The 22,273-nt window shown below is 43.6% G+C and overlaps 1 protein-coding gene across 2 annotated transcripts in view; it reads left to right on the forward strand.

The window, feature by feature from the left end:
* Positions 1–22,273, forward strand: part of UNC5D (unc-5 netrin receptor D) — a 435,843-nt gene that overhangs the window by 402,220 nt on the left and 11,350 nt on the right. For both annotated transcript variants that reach the window (XM_083713478.1, XM_083713479.1), the window contains 3 exons: positions 1,591–1,740; positions 16,941–17,105; positions 21,816–21,994. In XM_083713478.1, coding sequence (XP_083569604.1) covers positions 1,591–1,740; positions 16,941–17,105; positions 21,816–21,994 — 494 coding nt within the window. The remainder of the gene's footprint in view (positions 1–1,590; positions 1,741–16,940; positions 17,106–21,815; positions 21,995–22,273) is intronic.

Below are 22,273 nucleotides of genomic sequence, written 5' to 3' on the forward strand. Positions count from 1 at the left end.
GTTCCATCTCACTGCATGGCTTATCGCCTTCCATCCTTGGGTTCATAAAGGTAAAGGGACCCCTGACCATTAGGTCCAATCGTGGATGACTCTGGGGTTGCGGCGTTCATCTCACTTTACTGGCCGAGGGAGCCGGCGGACAGCTTCTGGGTCATGTGGCCAGCATGACCTAAACTGCTTCTGGTGAAAACAGAGCAGCGCACGGAAATGCAGTTTACCTTCCCGCTGGAGCGGTACCTATTTATCTACTTGCACTTGATGTGCTTTTGAACTGCTAGGTTGGCAGGAGCAGGGACCGAGCAACGGGAGCTCACCCCGTCACAGGGATTCGAACCGCCGACCTTCTGATCGGCAAGTCCTAGGCTCTGTGGTTTAACCCACAGCACCACCCGCGTGCCACTTAGGTTCATAGCTAAGAACAAAAGAAAAGCCATTGTGAATTTGACCATAGCTGATATGTAGAGAATCTTGCGCCCAGAAGGCCTAGGGTCCCATCTCCAGGCAGGGCTGGGATGGCCCAGTCTTAAACACTGGAGATCCACTGCCAGTCAGTGTAAACAGAATTGAACTAGATGGTCTGTCTGGGAGTGGATCACAGGAAAAGACACACAGGAAAGAAACCGCTATAAATAAGTCAGAAATGAAATTGTTATAACAAAAGAAAAAAGAAACTATGGAAAACCGCAAAGATTTATTTATTTTTTGCTCTCCAGCGCCATCTGGCGTTGCATGTTTAGAACGCATTCAAAACACTGGGGTTTTTTTGTTTTGTTATTAATGTATAGTGGTACCTCGCAAGATGAATGCCTCGAAAGACGAAAAGCTCGCAAAACGAAAGAGTTTTTCGTTTTTTGAGTTGCTTCGCAAGACAGATTTCCCTATGGGTTTGCTTCGCAAGACGGAAACGTCTTGCAAGTTTGTTTCCTTTGTCTTGCAAGTTTGTTTCCTTTTTCTTAAAACCGTGCATTCACTTCAAGGAGCAACTCATAGCACGTGGTGTGGTAGCCTTTTTCGAGGTTTTTGAAGACTTTGGTATTTTTGAAGCTTTTCCAAAGTCCATGCTTAGCAAGGTGAAAAAATCGCAAGACGAAAAAACCCGCGGAACAAATTAATTTCGTCTTGCGAGGCACCACTGTAGCTGTCTTTGGTATAAGGCAGCTTCCTATGTTCCTACCACCACCCCATACACAAAAACCATGTGGCTAAATATTTATACCTCTAACTAACAAAATAAGATATCCTCAGAAATAAAATTGTTTCATTCCCTGGTTGCGGATTAGTCTTCCCAGAGAAATCAAATAAAATCTGGAAAACGAATTGTTAAAACACAGTTAAGCCACCCCACAGGGGGTCTCATAACAGCTCACAGCGCCCTTAACAAACGGCAGCGCCCAGGATTTCCTTGCAGGAAGCCACGGCTGTTTAAAGTGGTATGATACTGCTTTAAATGTATAATGCAGATGTGGCGCAACTCCTCACTCCTTCCCCCACTTCCATAAATCAGCAGCCACAGTTTTCTGAAGAAGCAAGAGTTCTGAAATTGCAGGTGGCTCACTGTTTGTTTCTTTGTTTTCCCTTTCTCTGCTACAGGAAGTGATTTCAGATGAAAGACACCAAGGGGGGCAGTTGCTGGAAGAACCAAAGCTGTTGCATTTCAAAGGGAATACTTTCAGTCTTCAGATCTCTGTCCTTGATATCCCTCCTTTTCTCTGGAGAATCAAACCATTCACAGCATGTCAGGTATTTGTGTATCAAGGCTAGCGTTTGCCAATGCTTTTTTTTTTTTAATTCCCAGGCATATCTGAAGCCCCAAGGCATTTCTTTGCAAGGTTAGGCACTTTTTCTAATACCAGGGATTTTATGAATAAATATATCGCTTTATGATTGGCGTTTTAGCTTTTGGTTGGCAAGCTATACAGTGGTACCTCGGGTTACAAATGCTTCAGGTTACAGACGCTTCAAGTTACAGACTCCGCTAAGCCAGAAATAGTACCTTGGGTTAAGAACTTTGCTTCAGGATGAGAACAGAAATCGCGCGGCGGCAGCGGGAGGCCCCATTAGCTAAAGTGGTGCTTCAGGTTAAGAACAGTTTCAGGTTAAGAATAGACCTCCAGAACGAATTAAGTTCTTAACCTGAGGTACCATTGTATTCCCACAGCTGAGTCCAGTGCAATCCAAGTTATGAATAGCCAAATGCATAATTTCCCTTTCATCTCTTTGCTCCTGAAGCAAAGGCTTCACTATGAGATTCCTGCATTGCAAGGGGTTGGACTAGTTGACCCTCAGGGACCCTTGCAGCTCTCTAATTTTATGACTCTATGATGCTGGATTGTCCAATTTAATAGATATCCATTAAATGTTTGGACCTGGGTAGCCAAGCTCGTGTCCTTCCGTTGTTTGTTAGGCTACAACTCCCATCATGCCTATCTATTGGCTGTGCTGGCTGGGGCTGATGGGAGTTGGAGTTCAATTACATCTAGAAAGCTAACCTTGCTCTGGACTATAAATTACAGCTTTTATCTTTTGCGTTTATCTATGAGCACTAAAGTCAGGCCACAGTTGCAAAACTCTCTCTCTCTCTCTCTCTCTCTCTCACACACACACACACACACACACACACAAACACACACACACACACAGAGAAATTAAAATGAAAACAAAGCAAAATATCAGCAAGTATTTAAAATTATAATATATACAGTATGCCAAGTATTGAAACAAATTTTTAGAGTCACACGGGTGGCAGTGTGGTCTAAACCACTGAGCCTCTAGGGTTTGCTGATTGGAAGTTCGGCAGTTTGAACCCCCGTGATGGGGTGAGCTCCCGTTGCTCTGTCCTAGCTACTGCCAACTTAGCAGTTCAGAAGCGTGCCAGCACAAGTAGATAAATAGGTACTGCTGCAGCGGGAAGGGAAACGATGTTTCCATGGGCTCTGGTTCCCATCACGGTCTTCCGTTGCACCAGAAGCGGTTTAGTCATGCAGGCCACATGACCTGGAAAGCTGTCTGTGAACAAACGTCGGCTCCCTCGGCCTGAAAGCGAGATGAGCACCGCAACCCCACAGTCGCCTTTGGCTGGACTTAACTACCGAGGGATCCTTTATCTTTTGCCTTATTAGCCAATTCAAGCATAACTGAAATAATTCCCCATCTCTTGCAGCAGCCAGTATAGTTCTATACAGTAGCCTTTATCCCTGATTTCCGCTTGCATTCCTTTTCCGGTTCCTGTCTGGTGATCCTTGCAGATATAGCAGGTGACCAGTAGGTGGACATTTGTTATGCTTCTAGGTTCGTCTCTGACTTTTGCATGCAATAACTCCAATTAACAAACAGCACTATCATGAAATAATAATAATAATAATTATTATTATTATTATTATTATTATTATTATTATTATTATTATTATTATTATTTTCTACCCCGCCCTTCTTTGGGCAGCTTTCAACAGAACATTAAAAACAGAATAAAGCTTCAAACATTAAAGACTTCCCTAAAAGTCAGATAGTTGTTTATTTCCTTGACATCTGATGGGAGGGCATTCCACAGGGTGTGCACCACTACAGAGAAGGCCCTATACCTGGTTCCCTGTAACCTCACTTCTCGCAGTGAGGGAACCACCAGAAACCAGACCTCGGAGCTGGACCTCAGTGTCCAGGCAGAACAATGGGGGTGGAGGCGCTCCTTAAGGAATACTGGACTGAGGCCGTTTAGGGCTTTAAAGGTCAGAACCAACACTTTGAATTGTGCTCAGAAACACACTGGGAGCCAATGCAGATCTATCAGGACTGGTGTTATATAGTCTTGGCGGCCACTCCCAGTCACCAGTCTAGCTGCCGCATTCTGGATTAGTTGTAGTTTCTGGGTCACCTTCAAAGGTAGAGCGCATTGCAATAGTCCAAGCAGGAGATAACTAAAGCATGCACCACTCTGGCAAGGCAGTCTTTGGGCAGGTAGGGTCTCAGCCTGCGTACCAGGTGGAGCTGGTAGATAGCTGCCCTGGACATAGAATTGACCTGCACCTCCATGGACAGCTGTGAGTCCAAAATGACGCCCAGGCTGCACACCTGGTCCTTCAGGGCACAATTACCCCATTCAGGACCAGGGAGTCCCCACCCCACCCCCTGCCCCCCAAAAAAACAGTACTTCTGTTTTGTCAGGATTCAAGCTCAATATGTTAGCTGCCATCCATCCTCCAAACAGCTCCAGACACTCACACAGGACCTTCACCAGCTTCACTGGTTCCACTTTAAAAGAGAGGTAGCCTGTCTTTCTGTGGTCACATAAACTGCTGTCCAGTTGTCAATATTTGGCTAGTGACTAACTGACTTGCTGATCTTGGAACTGATTGAGTAGACGTAGGCCCAAACTGAATGTTTTGCAGATGTACATATGGCTTAGGGATATGTAAAAATGTCTTTCTGACATTATATGTTCTATTGTGGGAGTTAACATTTGGAGGGGTGCATTTTTCAGAATGTTCTTGGAGGGAAGATGAAATTCTCCCAACGGTTTTTGGAGACTTGTTCACTCTGGTAGATGAAGGAAGCGATGGGCTAAGAGAGAAGGACTGGAAGCAGTAGGTGCCAAGCCCATTGCTTCCTTCAACAATAAAATAATAATAATAAAATTAGAATTGGATCCACAGTTTCATCCAAAATTCACAGATGGTGACACTGGTGAGGCTATTTTGCAGAATAATCTCCACAGGAGGACTGACATTTTCTGCCGGTTTGCAAGGAACTTGAAAAAGAATGCTTTTCCAAAAAAAAAAAAAAAAGTAGTCAGGCAATTCATTCCTAAGAAATTTTGGCTCAGCCCTAGATAATCTTAAGTAGCATGGTACCAAAAGAAAAGGGAAGGGAAGAAAAAAATAAGCAAATTGAGATACCAGCTAGTGATATTCTTCCCCAAACTGTTGCTCTCCAGATACTGTTCCATTATAGCTCCTGTTATTCCTTGCCAGTTGGCTGTGATTGGGGAAGGCTGGCATAATGAAATGGTGCAGGACTGTATCTACACAAAGTAGACCCATTGAAATTAATGAACCTAAGGTAAAGGTAAAGGTACTCCTGACCATTAGGTCCAGTCATGGATGACTCTGGGGTTGCCTGCTCATCTCGCTTTATTGGAGCAACCATTCTACATACTCCAGGAACTTCAGACCTAAGGCTTGGTATTTCTGTGACTGCTTTAATAAAGTTCTGAAACTTTATTATTGGGTATAGATTCCTGAGCTCAGTGCCTGGGTCCTAGCTCTCCTATATCACCCCCCCCCCCCGCCAAGAGAGGTAATTCAAAAGTATCTTATCTGACTGAATCCCCCCTTTTAATATAGAACTCTCATTTCTCTAAGTTAGATGTGTGCTTGTGATAAAATATTGCTTTGTGTACCCAGTATGGTAAAGGTATGCTGCTGTGTTTTATTGTTAAAATTACCTTTATTCTTCATAATCAATTCTTTGTTTTTCTATAGTCTCAGAGCAGGCACACCATTGTAATGTTTTTTTTTGGGGGGGGTTGTTCTCATACACAGGCTTAGTGCTCTGCTTGATTCCAGCTAAGGATCCCTTTTGGGGGAGCACATTTTTGGGATTGCACAAGAGCTCATCACCCAAAGAAGGAGGTGAAGCCAGATCCCCTAGAGATGGAAAAGGGGGAACTGCTGCTGGTACAGGAGACAGGGGGCTGGGGCAGGGAAGCCTTAGTGGGCTTGCAAGGGAGCGTAGCACCAAAACACGCACATCCTGATTTTAATAGGTGGAAGGTTGGTGGTTCAAATCTCTGCGATGGGGTGAGCTTCCGTTGCTCGGTCCCCGCCAACCTAGCAGTTCGAAAGCACATCAAAGTGCAAGTAGATAAATAGGTACCGCTCTGGCGGGAAGATAAACGGCATTTCCATGTGCTCCTCTGGACGCGGGTGGCATTGTGGGTTAAGCCACAGAGCCTAGGACCTGCCCAATCAGAAGGTCGGTGGTTCGAATCCACATGACGGGGTGAGCCAGTAAAGCAAGATGAGCGCCGCAACCCCAGAGTCATCCGCGACTGGACCGAACATTCAGGGGTCCCTTCACCTTTTTAAGTGGACTTGTAGCGAAGCCAAAAGTATGTCCAGGGAAATTGAAGAATGACCCATGAGAAGGGATCACATGAAGAGAACAGGGGATTGGGTAAAATTTGGGGTGTGAGAAAAAAGGCTTTGGTGTAATCTTAGGAAGGGAGCAGTAGATTGGGCAGGTAGTGAGTCAAGGATGAGTCATCTGGAAGGTTACTACTTGAGAACAATGAGTATAGCTTGAGGTTGTCTGACTCATCCTGCAAGTGCCATTGTTCTGTTTATTTTCATTTGCAATTCTGTGGGATAACCAGCTGTTTGAAAGAAAGATCCTTTGCAATTTCAAAACCAGCATCTGGTGGGCTCAGTTTTGTTTACCAAACAATTATCCCATTACTATTATTGCAACCTGGCTTCCTGAGGAGGAATGAGCTTTTTGGATCCCCATGACATCACTAGCATAGGGAAATCCATTACAAGAATGTACACAAGGTCAAAGCAGGGTGTTCTCGCCATTTCCTTTGGTCATCCCACTTTAGCCAAACTATTCTTTGGTTCACCAAAGGGAAACCACCAGCAAAAACCACATCCCAGTGACCAGATTTCAATTTGGACATGGGAAAATAATAATACTGCAGACTAAACGTGAAACTAATATCTCTAAGCTTAGCAGGGAGCGGTGAAGGGAGAGCAAATTCCCAGGTAGGGATAGCTTTGTTGTGACTGGCAAGTCACACTTGTAATGAGAGGGAATGATTCTGCCAAGACACTCCAGTCTCAGTGCTTTGGGAGAGGAACGTTGAAGTAAATAAACAGCCTGCTTCTTGCTCTTTGGCAAGTTCTGTCTCTGAGGAGCAGGAACATTATTATAAGAGTTCAGGTGGAAAGGTTTTGCTTCCTCGTTTTGCTTAGCTTCCAAGTACAGCCTAGTTCCTACCCACTCCTTCCTGCCCGTTCCTTTCTCATTTATTCCTTTTGATTTAATCTTTGTGTTGTTTTTTAGCCTTGTGTTTCTTGCTCACTCTTATTAGGGTCAATGGTTCCCCCCCACACACATACACTTCTCCTTAGAATACTTCTGGATTGCGTGCTGAAATTCTTTCTCTTGTCCATCTTGAGCAGCTTTGAGTATTTGAGTACAGTGGTACCTCTGGTTATGTACTTAATTCGTTCCGGAGGTCCGTTCTTATCCTGAAACTGTTCTTAACCTTTAGCACCACTTTAGCTAATGGGGCTTCCCATTGTAGAATTGTAGAGTTGGAAGGGACCATGAGGGTCATCTAGTCCAACTCCCTGCAGTGCAGGAATCTTTTTATATATAATTTTTTATTGATTTTCCAATAAAAAGAAAATTTATAACACAACTAAACATTTGGAATTCATCACACATCTTTTTTCTTTAGACTTCCATCAACATGTCTGATAATTTTCCGTAGTTATTACATATCTTCACATTTCTTCATTTATATTGCACTATGTATATCTTATCTTACCATGTTATTTAAACAATATTTCTATCAAACCTTCTTACAGAGCTTCTTGGAAACTTACAAACGTTACATCATTATCACAAATATTTTTAATATATTCTGTAAATTTATTCCAGTCCTCAGTGAATCTTTGGTCCTGTCGGTTGCGAATCCTCCCTGTTAATCTGTCCAGTTCTGCATAATCCATTAATTTCATTCTCCATTCTTCAATCGTGGGCATTTCTTCTTGTTTCCATTTCTGGGCCACAAGAGTTCTAGCTGCTGTTACTGCATACAAAAATATTTTCTGACCCTTCCTTTTTATCTCACCACCTAAAATTCCTAATAGGAATGCTTCTGGTTTTTTAACAAATGTATATTTCAATATTTTCTTTATCTCATTATATATCATTTCCCAGAAACACTTCATTTTTTTACATTCCCACCACATATGATAAAATGTCCCTTCTTTCTCCTTACATTTCCAACATTTATTACTCACCTTATACATCTTACTTAATTTGACTGGTGTTATATACCATTGATATATCATTTTCATAACATTTTCTTTAATTGTGGTGCATGCTGTAAATCTCATCCCTTCCTTCCATAATTTTATCCAATCATCAAATTGAATGTTATGTCCAAAATCTTTGGCCCATTGAATCATAACAGATTTAACCTCTTCATCCTTCAAATGCCATTCTAATAGTAATTTATACATCATAGATAAATTTTTAACTTCAGTATTCAATACTTCTCATTGAAACCTAGATTCTTTTTCAAAATAGCCTCTTTCTGCAGTCTCTTTTCTAAACATTTCATTAATCTGAAAGTAATGCAGCCAGTCATTTACATGTTCTTTCACTTCTTCATATGGTTTCATTTTCCACTTACTTCCTTCTTTCTCCATTAAACTCCCATATGCTATCCACCTCCTAGTCCTATTGATCTTTGTAAGACTCATCACCTCTAATGGTGATAGCCAATGTGGGATTTTTGGTTCCAGTAGGTTTTTATACCTACCCCATACCTCCATCAGAGATCCTCTAATAATATGATTTTCAAAACCTTTATGCACTCGTTTCTTTCCGTACCATAAATACGCGTGCCAACCGAATCTATTATCATATCCTTCCAAATCTAACAAATCTGTATTTTCTTATTTCATCCATTCTTTCAACCAACATATACATGATGCTTCATAGTATAACCTCAAATCTGGCAGGGCAAAGCCTCCCCTCTCTTTTAAATCTGTTAACAACTTAAATTTTATTCCTGGCTTTTTGCCCTGCCAGATATATCTTGAAATTACTTTCTGCCATTCTTTAAATATTGCTACTCCTTTAATTATTGGAATTGCTTAGAACAGAAACTACATTTTCGGTAACACACTCTTCCCCAAAATGATAATTTCATTATACCCCACACCTCTAAATCTCGTTTAACTTTAGCAGTGCAGGAATATTTTGCCCAACGTGGGGCTTCAACCCACAACCCTGTGATTAAGAGTCTCTTTTAAGGCCACATTCATACCATAGATTTAAAACATTGTGATACCACTTTAAACAGCCGTGGCATGTCCCAAAGAATTCTGGGAATTCTGTAGTTTGTTAAAAGTTCTGAGAGTGGTTAAGAGGCCCCTATTCCCTTCATAGAACTACAATTCCCAGAGTTCCCTGGGAACTGTAGCACTGGTAGCACAATGCTTTCAATGTATGGTGTGAATGTAACCTTATATCCCACCTTATCACGTGTCTTAAAAAAAAAGAAGATATGTGTAATGGTTCTAGGGGTTGCTCGTGCGTAAATCGGCGCCACACCTGGCTGGGTTACCTGGGTGAACTCTTTCTGTCCGGACAGCCACTCACCCGTGGCTGTCTCAATCGCTGGCAGAATCCGTCAGTGGGCGTGTCTTGAACTTCTTCCAGCAAAGAAGCTCTTTGACGCCTAGTCAATGCCTACTCTCCCTGCGCGGAAGCCTTCTGCGCAGGGAGGGTGTGGGCAGCGGAGGACCCGTGCTCTCCCCGCTGGTCTCCGGCGAGGAGTCATGGAGCCACCTTGCCGATTCACCCATCTGCCCCCCTCCTCCACTGGTGCTACTCTGATTTCCTTCCCCAGAAGATGGGCTGCTTCTCTCCCTCCTGGGACGCTCTCCGGGATCCCTCTGGAGCCCTCCCTCTCCCTCTGGCTCCGATGGCAATTCCCTGACAATATGCAACACAGTTAATACAAGTTTCAGACCTCCTTGTTGATGAGGAGCACACTTTGCTGAATCTCTAATACACTTTGTGTAAAACAAAAATAAAAACACAGCTCACATTGAACCTCATAACCCCAAATCTTCTTGCTACAGAGGCTTATAAAAAACTCTGCAGTCAGATGTCCGTTGCTATGCTGGATGGCTGCTGGTATTGCCGCTCTTGTTGTTACAACTGTTGTGCTGCTGATGATAATAGACCTCTATGTCCTTGTTTCCTGTTTGCAAGCATTTGGCTGTGAAGTTGCAATTTGTTCTGTATTATTAGCTGCTGTGAACCAAACAGTCTGATAAAGCATGAAGACTGAAAGGAGCAGAGGGAGCAGGGAAAGTGAAGCCTCTTTTGGTGCTTGAGACTCTGAAGTGTCACAACACTGAGCTGTTGAGGGCAATGGTCTTGCAATATTCCATTTAATGCCACCCCAAATAAGCTGCCTGAGGTGGCTGCCACAGTCTCACAAACAGTAGGGCTGGCCCTGCATAGAAGGTTCTGTTGGGATACTGCCAGGGAGACAAAGGCATCAGGCAGCCTATACGCCCGCTCCAGCCGATCCATCGATATCCTGTAGAACAGCATCAGTCAATTAGCGATGCGAGCCTCAGACACATTCCAGGACTCATGCACGCCCTTTTCGCAGAGTGTCCACAACGGAAGATTCACCCAGGAGAGCATATTTTACAGCTTTATTCAATGTTGGTCAGAACAAAGAAAAAACATCACTGCTCAAGGAAACAGCCAGAAACAAAAGCTATATACAAAACGGAAACTCCCTGTGAGCAGGAAGTATGCAGGCTTGTGACACACAACAGCCTGCTCCCTTTTTAAGGTGGAACGGAAATATCCTAACAGGTTCTACTAGAACAGGGCAGTCCAACACAAGAACCACAAGCAGCCCTCAATGCCTATTTTGTGGCCCTCAGCACCTTTACCTTCGCAATGTGAGGTGCTGGGCTTTGGAAAGGAGGCGTGAGGGCTTTGATGGGATCCTAGAGTCCTCCTTTGCAAACCCTTGTTTCCAACTTTGGGAATAAGGCAGGAGGGCCCTAGGACCCTGCCAGAGTTGAGCATCTCCTTCCCAAAGCCCAGCACCTCACTTATCCAGCTTTGGGAAGGCAGTGTGAGGGCTGGGGGGGCATCAAAGCTTGGCCTTGTCCCACACAAGGTAGTGTGCGGTCCACAGGTTCTGTGTCAAGCTATTTTTGCCAGTCCACTTTGTATGAAAAGTTGGACTGGCAACAGCATGCTCCCCATGAACATACTATTCACCCCAAAACACAAAAGAACAAGCAAGGCACAGACAGGGACACGGGTGGCGCTGTGGGTTAAGCCACAGAGCCTAGGACTTGCCCAATCAGAAGGTCGGTGGTTCGAATCCACATGACGGGGTGAGCTTCCGTTGCTCGGTCCCTGCTCCTGCTAACCTAGCAGTTTGAAAGCATGTCAAGTGCAAGTAGATAAATAGGTACCGCTCCGGTGGGAAGGTAAACGGTGTTTTTGTGCGCTGCTCTGGTTTGCCAGAAGCAGCTTAGTCATGCTGGCCACATGACCCGGAAGCTGTACGCCGGCTCCCTCTGCCAATAAAGCGAGATGAGCACCGCAACCCCAGAGTCATCCGCGACTGGACCTAATGGTCAGGGGTCCCTTTACCTTTTTAAGTCAATCCAAAATCAGCTGGTGTGTGTCTGTGTGGGAGATAAGGCATGGTTTAGGGAAAACATTCTTAGGTGCCCAAATGCAGGGCAAGATTTAGCTCATGGGCCAGAGGTTCCTCACCCCTGCTCTAATTGGACCTCCAATATGGCACACAAAAGCACCCCAGCAGAATCTTTGCCCAAGAAAAAATTGTGGAGGGGGCTGGGAGTAACCCCACTTGACCCAGGCCACAGAGCACTGGAGCAAAGGTTCAGGCTAGGGGAAGAAGAGGAAGGAGGTGGGAGATGAATGAGTTTCAGGAATACAGTGGATGCTCGGGTCGCGAACGTGATCCGCGTGGGGTGCATGTTCAAAACCTGCAGCGTTCGCAACCTGCAGCATTCGCAACCCACAGAGTTCGCAACCCTCAGTGGTGCATCTGCGCACGTGTGGGTTGCGCTTCTGCGCATGCGCAAAGCGCAATTTATCACTTCTGCGCATGCGCGACTGCCAAAACCCAGAAGTAACCCGTTCTGGTACTTCCGGGTTTCGGCGGTCCGTAGCCCAAAAAGACAGAACCTGAAGATTCTGTAACCCAAGTTATGACTGTACAGCAGCCCAGCTGGTAATGTAGCAACAGTAAGGTCAACAACACACATTTTTAACAACAAAAATCAATATAAACTTATAGCAAGTGATTAGGATCCTTCCCACAAGGTCGGAACAGAAGCAAGCTTTGGATGTTTTCCTTTTAGCCTGCCTCTCTCCTTTTCCTGGGATCCCTCCCAAGGGTGACTGGTGGCCGACAATCAAGCTGGATCAGGCTTCTTCATCTGTCTTCTTCCCTTTCTGCAGGATGGACTTATTCATAGGAGTAGAGGAAGCTGTCTTAGACAGAGCCAGATCACTGGCTCTTCTAGCTCAGTACTGTCTACTTATTGACAGTGGGCACTGAGAGTTTCAGACAGAAATCTTTCCCAAACCTACCCTGGAAATGCCAGAAATTGAACCTGGGACCTTCTGCATGCAAAACTACATGCTCTGTGGTCTTTTGCTCAGGAGGGCAGGGTCACTGGCTGGAGGCAATAACTGGAGCACACACACATACCTGGTTTGCAACAAAGCAGCATGGTCATACTTTGATGGAGGCAGGGAATGGATTGGGGAAAAGAGCAAGCATATAAAAATTCTGCAGTCGCTTTACAAATGCAAAGGGGACCTACTTGTTCAACCATGGCTTGCATCTTGGCAGATTAAGGGTCTGGCTTCAGCTAGAGGATGGTTGCCAGCTACTATTGTGAGCCTCAGTATAATAGCGGATCAAACCTGAGGTTTCCCCAGCATCCTTTTCACACTCATCACTGTTGTTGTGCTTTGTTCTAGCCTGTTCATTTTCTTCAAAATTATTTGCAGCTCAGTGACAGTCTCTTTCTCGTACCCACCCACTCTCTTCCTCTACTCCCTTATGAAAGGGGAAGATAATTTCTCTGGAATAAAGAATAAACCTAATTACCGTTGCTGTGCCTGTGTGTCTGTGTGTGTGTAGATATATAGATACAGATATAGATAGTTTCTTTTTTTTTATAATAATTTTTATTAAGGTTTTCCAAATTAAAACAAATCAAAACAAATTAAATCCAATCTATAAACTTTTTGCCAATAACTAGGACTTCCCCTCCCTACCCCCTCTTGTGTTCCAAATCTTCCAAATAAGCAATTAAATTCAACAAGTTCTTATCCCCAAATTACACTCATCATCAATAACCCAATTTATCCAAATTCCCATCCCCTATGATCGATCTATACCCTTCCACGAGTTTCCCCCTTTCAAACATAGTACAGATGGAAATAAGATAAATATGAATAGTAATTTTACAGCCTTTGGATTCCAATTTTCCCTCCCCTCTTTCCCCTTTGCGTTTCACCTATCCCTCCACTTCTAATATCTTCCTGGAGTTCCCACATTACACTATGTCCCTCAGGTTCTTTGCCATTCTTTAATTACGGATGTCCAATCGTAGAAGGAGTCTATCAAATAAGGGCCCATTTCTTCTATCCAGGTTTTTATATCCAGGAGTAAAAACTCCAATTTTGTATCCATAAGCTTGTCAAACCTGAATATCCCAAATGTTCCCCCAGTTCTGTCCAGTTCTTGTTATTTCCTTGTTCTTGTCAATCATTCTCCTCCTTTTTATTTCTCTGTTCTCCCACAGAAATGTTCTTTTTCCAAAAGTTTCTAGTGTCTCTGCAGAGGCTTGTCATTCATGGAGCAAAGCATTGCATCATGTTCCTTTCATTTTCCAACAAATAGTTCCATTGTTTCCTGTAGTGTGTAGACCTCTGTAGACAAAATAATGTTCCATTCCTGCAGTTTCCCAGGAGATTAAAAGTTCCATTCAACTGTTCAAGTTTCCTGTGAAAAACACATGCAATATCCCTCGGCTCCTCTAGGTGGATTGCAGTAGCAAAGTTCCCTTCCAGAATCACATCCACCAGACCAAGTAGCTTGTTGACCGATATTTAAAACAGTTTATATTCAATTTATAACAAATATAACCGGCAAAGTCCTCATAACAAAATCTCTATTTTAATCTTCCTTTTTGACAGCTCTTTGACAGCTGTCAAAACCTCCATCGCTTTTCTCCAGGCAGTTTCACGAATCGCTCCAGGGATTCCGGGGGGGGGGGGGGTTGCTTTTTTAAAACAATTCCACTTTTCTCCTCCAGCTCAATCTTATAATTTTCCCTCGCGAAGTTGCTGATTCGGCAAGATAAGGTTACACTCGATCTTAGTTGTCCAGTCCTTTGTTTTGGCTCTTCTACAATTTAGGGGTGGGCTGACTTCCTTTTTTCCGCCTCCCCCGTTCGCTCCGAATTTTAAAAATTTATCCCCTTTTTTTTAGTCCATATTCCAATTACTCACGGGTTCTTCTTTAGAGCCGAATTTTCAATAGAAGAAGTCAGTGCTCTCCGCCGGATGGCATGCGGCTGCGCTCGGCAGGGATAGCAGAGAACTCAAAGCACCACGCTTCTCCCCGGCACCCGATCCGTAGCCTTTAAAAAGGCTCCTTCACGAGTCGGGAGAGCGCTAACGGTGCCAGCCGAGTCTCCATGTCCACGGCCTCCTCTGGCCGTGGTTTTTAAGGGTCCCCGCATCGCCGGTGCGGTAGGACCCAGCCCCTGCCAAGCAGGCTCCCTCCGGAGCTCGGAGGGAGTCCGCCATTCGGCGATGGCGCCGACCCGGAAGTCCCAGATATAGATAGTTTCTACTGTTTACTTTATTACCGTTGGTGTCTCTTCCACTCACTGAGTCTGGTTCTAAATATAGTGCTTTAGTTTATCACTTTGTATAACTGAGGGGTTGTAACCTAGACCCTACCGCCCACTAATGGGCATTTCAGGATTCTAGGTAGGCGGTAGAGGGTTTTACGGCACAAGCCGAATCCTCCTTCCATCGAGCACTGGTGGGCAGTAAGGAAATTTTACCATCAAGAAAGATGCATTAGTGGGCGGTAGGTATAAAAAGGTTGACTACTCCTGAACCCCTAGCAAACTGGAAGGAATCTGAGACAGAGTTGCAGTTTTTGTTTCTGCTCTTAATCTCTCCGTGTGTGTGTGTGTGTCTGTGTCTGTGTCTGTGTGTGTCTGTGTCTGTGTGTGTCTGTGTCTGTGTGTCTGTGTGTCTCCCTCCCTCCTCCCTTTATCTGCTTCCCATTGATTGATTGATTGATTGATTGATTGATCAATCTCATATTCTTCAATTATTTGGGAGGCTCTAAGCTCTTGCACGAGATTGCTGCCCCGAAAGATGTGTTTCCCAGTTTTCCTCTGGGACTTTTGTTGAAGGCAATCTTTGAAATTGAAAAATATATTATAGGGGGCATGCATGAATTGATGCCAAGGTAGTTGTGAGTTACACAGCCTAAGGATGGGGAAGAAATTCTATTTGGGTCACATGTTAATGCAGACCTACAGAGTTCACACATCCAGAGATGATATACAAAGCAAAATATAACAATCCCTTTGCATTCTCACTTCTCCAATTTTTTCTGAAGGTAGTTCTCTGGCCGAATATTGTGTCCAAAAATGTTAGCATTATGGGAAAGTGTGGATGAAAATGCCTGTATTAGTGAAATAACATGCAAGAATATTGGGAGAAATCGTTTGCAAAAACGCATGTTCAGAAGGATGTGCATTTAAAGGCTGATGTCTTTGAGAAAAACTGAAATTGGCCATCCCAAGCAATTCTTAAAAAATAAATAAATCATGTAGTCACCTAGTTGGTTTATAAAACAGTACAGAGTTCTGATCTGCTAAAGTTGAACCAGATTTGCTCTAGTCACCTTATACAATCCCTGTAAACCAAAACTCATTTCTCCAACACAGTTCTGTTGATGCTGTTCCGCTGCTGTGGGGCTGCTTTAAAAGCCGTTATAACAGCATAATAATCTGCTAGTTCAGCAGCCACTATAAATTGTAACGGCCTGCTCATGAAGTTTGCTATTAATTACATCAATATTAAGATGGTTCCAGCTTCTGGCTAAACTCAGCCTTGGTCAGCACTAGAGGCAAGTAAAGCCCTACGAAGATTTTAAGACTGGAAAGTTGGAAATAAGTTGGAAGTGTCTCCATCAGAGCAAGTGGAGCAGGGGCAGCTAAAGGATGGAGAGCTGGGTTCAAATCTCCACTCAACACATGGGTGATCTAGGGCCAATTTGCTGTCTCTCCACCTAAGCTGTCCCACAGGTACAATTCTCAGACTCGGGTCAGCTGCTGTTTAGGCTCTGAATCTCAAACCGGAGAATCTTGTAGCACCTAAAAGCTTATGATGGCGTGGCTTGGAGCTGACTTACAAGATCAATTGCATGAACCCTCAACTGGTGTGTGTACAGTACTTGCAGCAGGGGTCCCCAGCCTGTGGCCCACAGAGGCCATTTAACCGACCCACAAGCTGCTCCCCAACTGAGCTGCAAGTCCCTGCACGCTGCACTAAACCGTCAAAGCATGGCATGGAGACTCTCTTCTGTGGCTCCGGAAATCACTTCTGCACATGCCCAGGTGCCGGAAATCATGTCTGCGCATGCCCGTGGCACCAGAAATTGTTTCTACACATGCCTAGACACGAAAAATTGCTCCTGCACAGGCACAATTTCCGGCATCTGGGCATGCGCAGAAGCAATTTCTGGCGTTGCAGACATGCACAGATGCGATTTCCGGCATCGCGCTCCACCGGTCCAGCCCACAGAGTGATCCAGCCCATGCCCAATAAGCCTTGCAGACCCCTGGAATATAGTTTGGTGGTAGAGCTTTCTTCCTTGCACAAAGAAGATCTCAGGTTCAAGTCCTGGTGTCCCCTGGGGAAAGCTCCTGCCTGAAACCCGAGAGAAATGCTACCAGCCAGTGTGGACAACACTGAACTAGGTGGACGAATGGCAGTTCCTATGTTCCTATGGCTTTTGTTGTTGTGTGCTTTGGCTTCTTACCTTGTCAACTGGTGACCCTTCTCCTTTTTCTTTTTCTCCCTAGGAAGTTCCTTTCTCTCGCGTGTGGCGCAGTAACCAGCAGCCACTCCACTGTGCCTTTTCACTGGAGCGCTACACTCCTGCCACCACTCAGCTCTCGTGCAAAATCTGTGTCAGACAAGTCAAGGGCCATGAACAAATCTTGCAGATTCAGACATCAATTCTCGAGGCGAGTTCCCATCACCCATTCCCTACTTTGACACATTATATCTTCTCTGTGTGTAGAAACTGCAGAAATGATGTTTGTAGAGGGAAGGTGAGCATTCATTCTTAATGCTGATTAAAAGTGGTCCGAACTGAACTAAGGAAATTCACCAGAATCAATAAGGATGCTTGAGGAAACTTGTTGATCTTTGCTGATGGTGATATCCATCCCTCCAACCATTGCATTTGCATCTCTTCTTCTCAAAGGAGCTCAGGGTGGCAAACGACAAGGCAATAAAGCCACACAAATAAATAAAACAAAAATAAAATAAAATAAATAGAAATAAAACACACACAAAAATACTTAGAAAATATTTATAACATCTAAAAACAGACATATCTAATCATGTGAAGGTTGCTGGGAGCAGTATCCTTCATCTATCAAATGCCTGGGTGAAGGGGAATGGTCCCCCTCTCCAATTGTTTCTGAATGTTATTAGTAAGGGAGGCAGATGCGCCTCATCACCAGGGCGGGGAGTCCACAAACAAGACGCAGTCACCAAAAAGGTCCTGTTACAGGTCAGCACCAACAGAGCCTCCCCCTGCTGATATGAACTGACCTGGCCCTCACTTCCTGGACTAATGTGTAGGTCAGGGTATAGTTCATCATTATAATTACAGTGGTACCTTGGTTCTCAAACTTAATCCATTCCGGAAGTCTGTTCCAAAACCAAAACGTTCCAAAACCAAGGTGAAGTAATGCGAAACGGATTAAACCATTCCAGACTTTTAAAAACGACCCCTAAAACAGCAGTTTAACATGAATTTTACTATCTTACGATCCACAAAATGAAAGCAATAAACAATTTACTGTACAGTGGTACCTCTGGTTAATGCTTCTGGTTACAAATGCTTCAGGTTACGAGCTCCGCTAACCCGGAAGTAGATGCTCCTGGTTGCAAGCTTTGCCCCTGGATGCAAACGTAAAAGATCACATAACCATAGAGTTGGAAGGGACCACGAGGGTCATCTAATCCAGCCCCCTGCCATGCAGGAACCTTTTTCCCAACAAAGGGTTCAGATCCACAACCCTGAGATTAAGAGTCACACGCTTTACTGACTGAATGTTTAACAGACCACTGTATTTTAATACTTCGTTGGAAGCCGCCCAGGGTGGCTGGGGAGACCCAGCCAGATGGGAAGGGTATAAATAATAAATTATTATTATTATTATTATTATTATTATTATTATTATTATTATTATTTTATTATTATGAACGATCCCAGCTTCTAGATGATGGAAATACAAAAACTTTCTTTAGGCATCCAGTTTGAAAGTGCAATGGGACACGTCGAAAAATAGGAAGCGAGCCTTGCCCACTTGACCACCCTGCATGCATCAATCACACTGTGATTGGCATTAGCCCGAAGGTATCTACCTTACTCATAGGAACATAGGAAGCTGTCTTCTGCTGAGTCAGACTATTGGCCCATCTAGCTCAGTACGTAGGGTTCCCACATTTTTGTTTATTTATTTACTATATCCACATGCACACTGCTTTTCCACATAAGTGGGTTCAAAGAGACTCACAACTCAGCAGCAAGCAAGAAAAGCAATCCAGTACATCATTGGAATAATAGGGTGGTTTCCAACTAAGTTCTGCTCAAAGTAGACCCATTGCAATTCATGACCCTAAATTAATCCCATCCATTAACTTCAGCAGGTCCACTCTGAAGAGGACTAGGATAAGACCCATAGTCTTAATGCCAATTCATTTCAAAACATGGTCATAACCACACACAAAGACCTGCAAAAACAATTTTGAAAGCACAATACAGCAGAGATACAAGAAAAACATTGCTAGGTAGTCATTGTGTTTTATCCACAGCACGTAGCCAATTAGATAAATAATTCGTTTTGATATCATATATGTTTTAACATTTTAAATTCATTGCAAAATAAACCATCCAACATGAAAACATATGAATTGGTTAAAATATATACAGTGGTACCTCGGGTTAAGAACTTAATTCGTTCTGGAGGTTCATTCTTAACCTGAAACTGTTCTTAACCTGAAGCACCACTTTAGCTAATGGGACCTCCTGCTGCTGCTGCACTGCCGGAGAACGATTTCTGTTCTCATCCTGAAGCAAAGCACTATTTCTGGGTTAGCAGAGTCTGTAACCTGAAGGGTATGTAACCTGAAGTGTATGTAACCCGAGGTACCACTGTATTAGTGTCCCCATGTTGGAAACCTTACAATTTGTCTTCCTTGTCTCTCTCATACTAACACCGATAGCACCACTAAATGTCTGTTTCATATTCACATCAATCCGGCATTGACAGGAGACTGTGCCCAGTGCACAAAAATTCACTGAGGGAGCAGGGCTCACTCCATGCATTCTAGCTTCCTCCTTCGCATGTTCAACGGTTCATTCAACAACTTAAAATGAAAACAGGCTCATTGCTTCCACATATTATTGCTTGTGTTTTTACAAGCCAGGTAGCAGCAGCTTATCTTCAAAGTGCAGAGCTCCAAATCTGATGCATATTTAATTAAAAACAATCAGAAAATAGGACGAACCTACAGCACTCCTATTACTTTGCATGGATGTATCTTGTGATGTGCCATAAATGTTATAAGGAAAGGCTTGTAGCACCATTCGCCTGAAGTATTTACATCATGCCAGCACCCAGAAGTCCCAGGCAAGAGGCATATCCTGTTTATTATTATTAATAATAATAATTATTATTATTATTAATAATAATAGTAATAGTAATAACATTCATATAATTTATATAGGGGACGCAGGTGGCGCTGTGGGTTAAAGCCTCAATGCCTAGGACTTGCCGATCGAAAGGTCGGCGGTTCGAATCCCTGCGGCGGGGTGCGCTCCCGCTGCTCGGTCCCAGCACCTGGCAACCTAGCAGTTCGAAAGCACCTCCGGGGGCAAGTAGATAAATAGGGACCGCTTACCAGCGGGAAGGTAAACGGCGTTTCCGTGTGCGGCTCTGGCTCGCCAGATGCAGCTTTGTCACGCTGGCCACGTGACCCGGAAGTGTCTCCGGACAGCGCTGGCCCCTGGCCTCTTAAGTGAGATGGGCGCACAACCCTAGAGTCTGTCAAGACTGGCCCGTACGGGCAGGGGTACCTTTACCTTTACCTATACACGGGGGTCTCAGTGCTTCCCGAATGGTGGGTGCTTCGCAAATGGAGTTTATTATTGCCTCAGTGCTCCTCAAATCTGGACATAATTTACATTTTCCACATGATGATGTCCTTAGCAAAATGCAAGGCCATACTTTTTCTTTTTAAATTACATCTGGATTTCTCCTTAAATCTGATGAGTAAAACTAACCTGTTGTTCCTCTTTTTTTTTTTGCCAAATGAAACTCAAGTGAGGAAGCAACAGTCCTATATTTTGGTATGGCACTATTATTATTATTATGATCAGCACCTATAAATTGCTTAATATTTTAAACATCTAAGCAGAGCACAATATAAAAGCAAAAGTTGTAGTATAACAAAAATACAACTCACCTTTTTGTCCAGGGTCTTTCTGACAAATAACAGCAAACCCCATTTTTGTGTTTAAATCCGCCAAATTCCTGTTTCCTTTTTAAAAATATGTGTTTAGATTACTGTTTTACTGAAACATTATCTGCTCAGCATGACAAAAACTTGCCAGAACAGAAAAAATTTCACCAAGTGATAAAAACTAATAGGAAGGGAAGGCAATATATTCCATAACCTGGGTGCAGCCACCAATCTGCCCTTTCTTATATCCCAACGAATTGTGCTTCCAGTAACAGGCTTTTTCTCCATCTGGTGGCCACTTTCTTTTCCTACCCAGATATCACTGCAGGATAGAACAATGCCATCATATAGCATCATTCTAAGGAGATCTCTGAGTGTATGTCTTTTCTTTTCCTTAAATGGCAGCTCTTGAGATTGTTCGAAGTGCTGTTGTTGGTCAAGGTCAGCCATTCCCGAAAACCATCCAAATCACTTCCCTCAATTTTGCTGGCATTTCTACTTAGCTGTAGTGAATGTATTACATTTTCATATTTTTCAGCACTGCTGTGACTCTACCCAGTACAATGCGTGTAATGCCTGTGATTTTTCTTTAGCAGATATAACTCTTGTTTAACGGCATTAGAAAGCAAGGAACAATCCTTTTTTTTATAGGATATTTATTAAGATTTTTTAAAGTATTACAATAAAAATGAAAAAAATAACAAAAATACAAAATAAAAATAGTTAAAAACACACAGATTTTCCATTGCTAATTTTCCTTTAGCTTATTTCCCGGACCTCCTCATACCTCCCTTTTTTGTATTCCACTTCAAATTGTTGGTTCAGCAAATGCTTACCATTAGATTTTTACCTGTTTATAACCCTTTTTTCATATTCTCTTAAAGCATTACAGCTGGAAACCACTTAATTTCTATCCAACATCATTCTAACATTCATTAATTTTACAATATTTCTGTAGATAGTCTTTAAATTTCTTCCAATCTTCTTCCACCGACTCTTCTCCCTGGTCTCGGATTCTGCCAGTCATTTCTGCCAGTCACATATAGTCCATCACCTTTGTCTGCCATTCTTCCAAAGTGGGTAGATCTTGTGTCTTCCTACAAGGAACAATCCTTCCCAGTGAGCTGAACAAGCTAGACTAGTGAGAGAGCACAACTGAACTTTTAATGCAATAACGGTTTTGTTTTTGTGCGTAGAATGAAAAGGAAACCATCGCATTCTTTGCACATGATGACAGTAACTTTCCTGCTCAGATGGGTCCGCAAGCCTTCAAGATTCCCTACTCCATCAGGCAAAGGATATGCGCAACTTTTGACACACCCAGCGCCAAAGGCAAAGACTGGCAGATGTTAGCACAGAAAAACAGCATCAACAGGTAATCCAATGCAATTCTGAATGGCAACCAGTCCACTGCTGTTATTGGAGCAGTGTGCTGCGACATTCCCTGCTCCCTGCCTTCTTTAATGTTCTCAGTCACTGTTGTTATATCATCAGGACACTGTTCCCAGTGTAGGGCCTGCAGGATACAGTGGTGCCTCGCAAGACGAAAAGAATCCGTTCCGCGAGTCTCTTCGTCTTGCGGTTTTTTTTGTTTTGCGAAGCAACCCTATTAGCGGCTTAGCGGATTAGCGCTATTAGCGGCTTAGCGGCTATT

The sequence above is a fragment of the Podarcis gaigeae genome (genome assembly GCF_964106915.1).
Source record: "Podarcis gaigeae genome assembly, chromosome: 15".
Lineage (NCBI taxonomy): Eukaryota > Metazoa > Chordata > Lepidosauria > Squamata > Lacertidae > Podarcis > Podarcis gaigeae.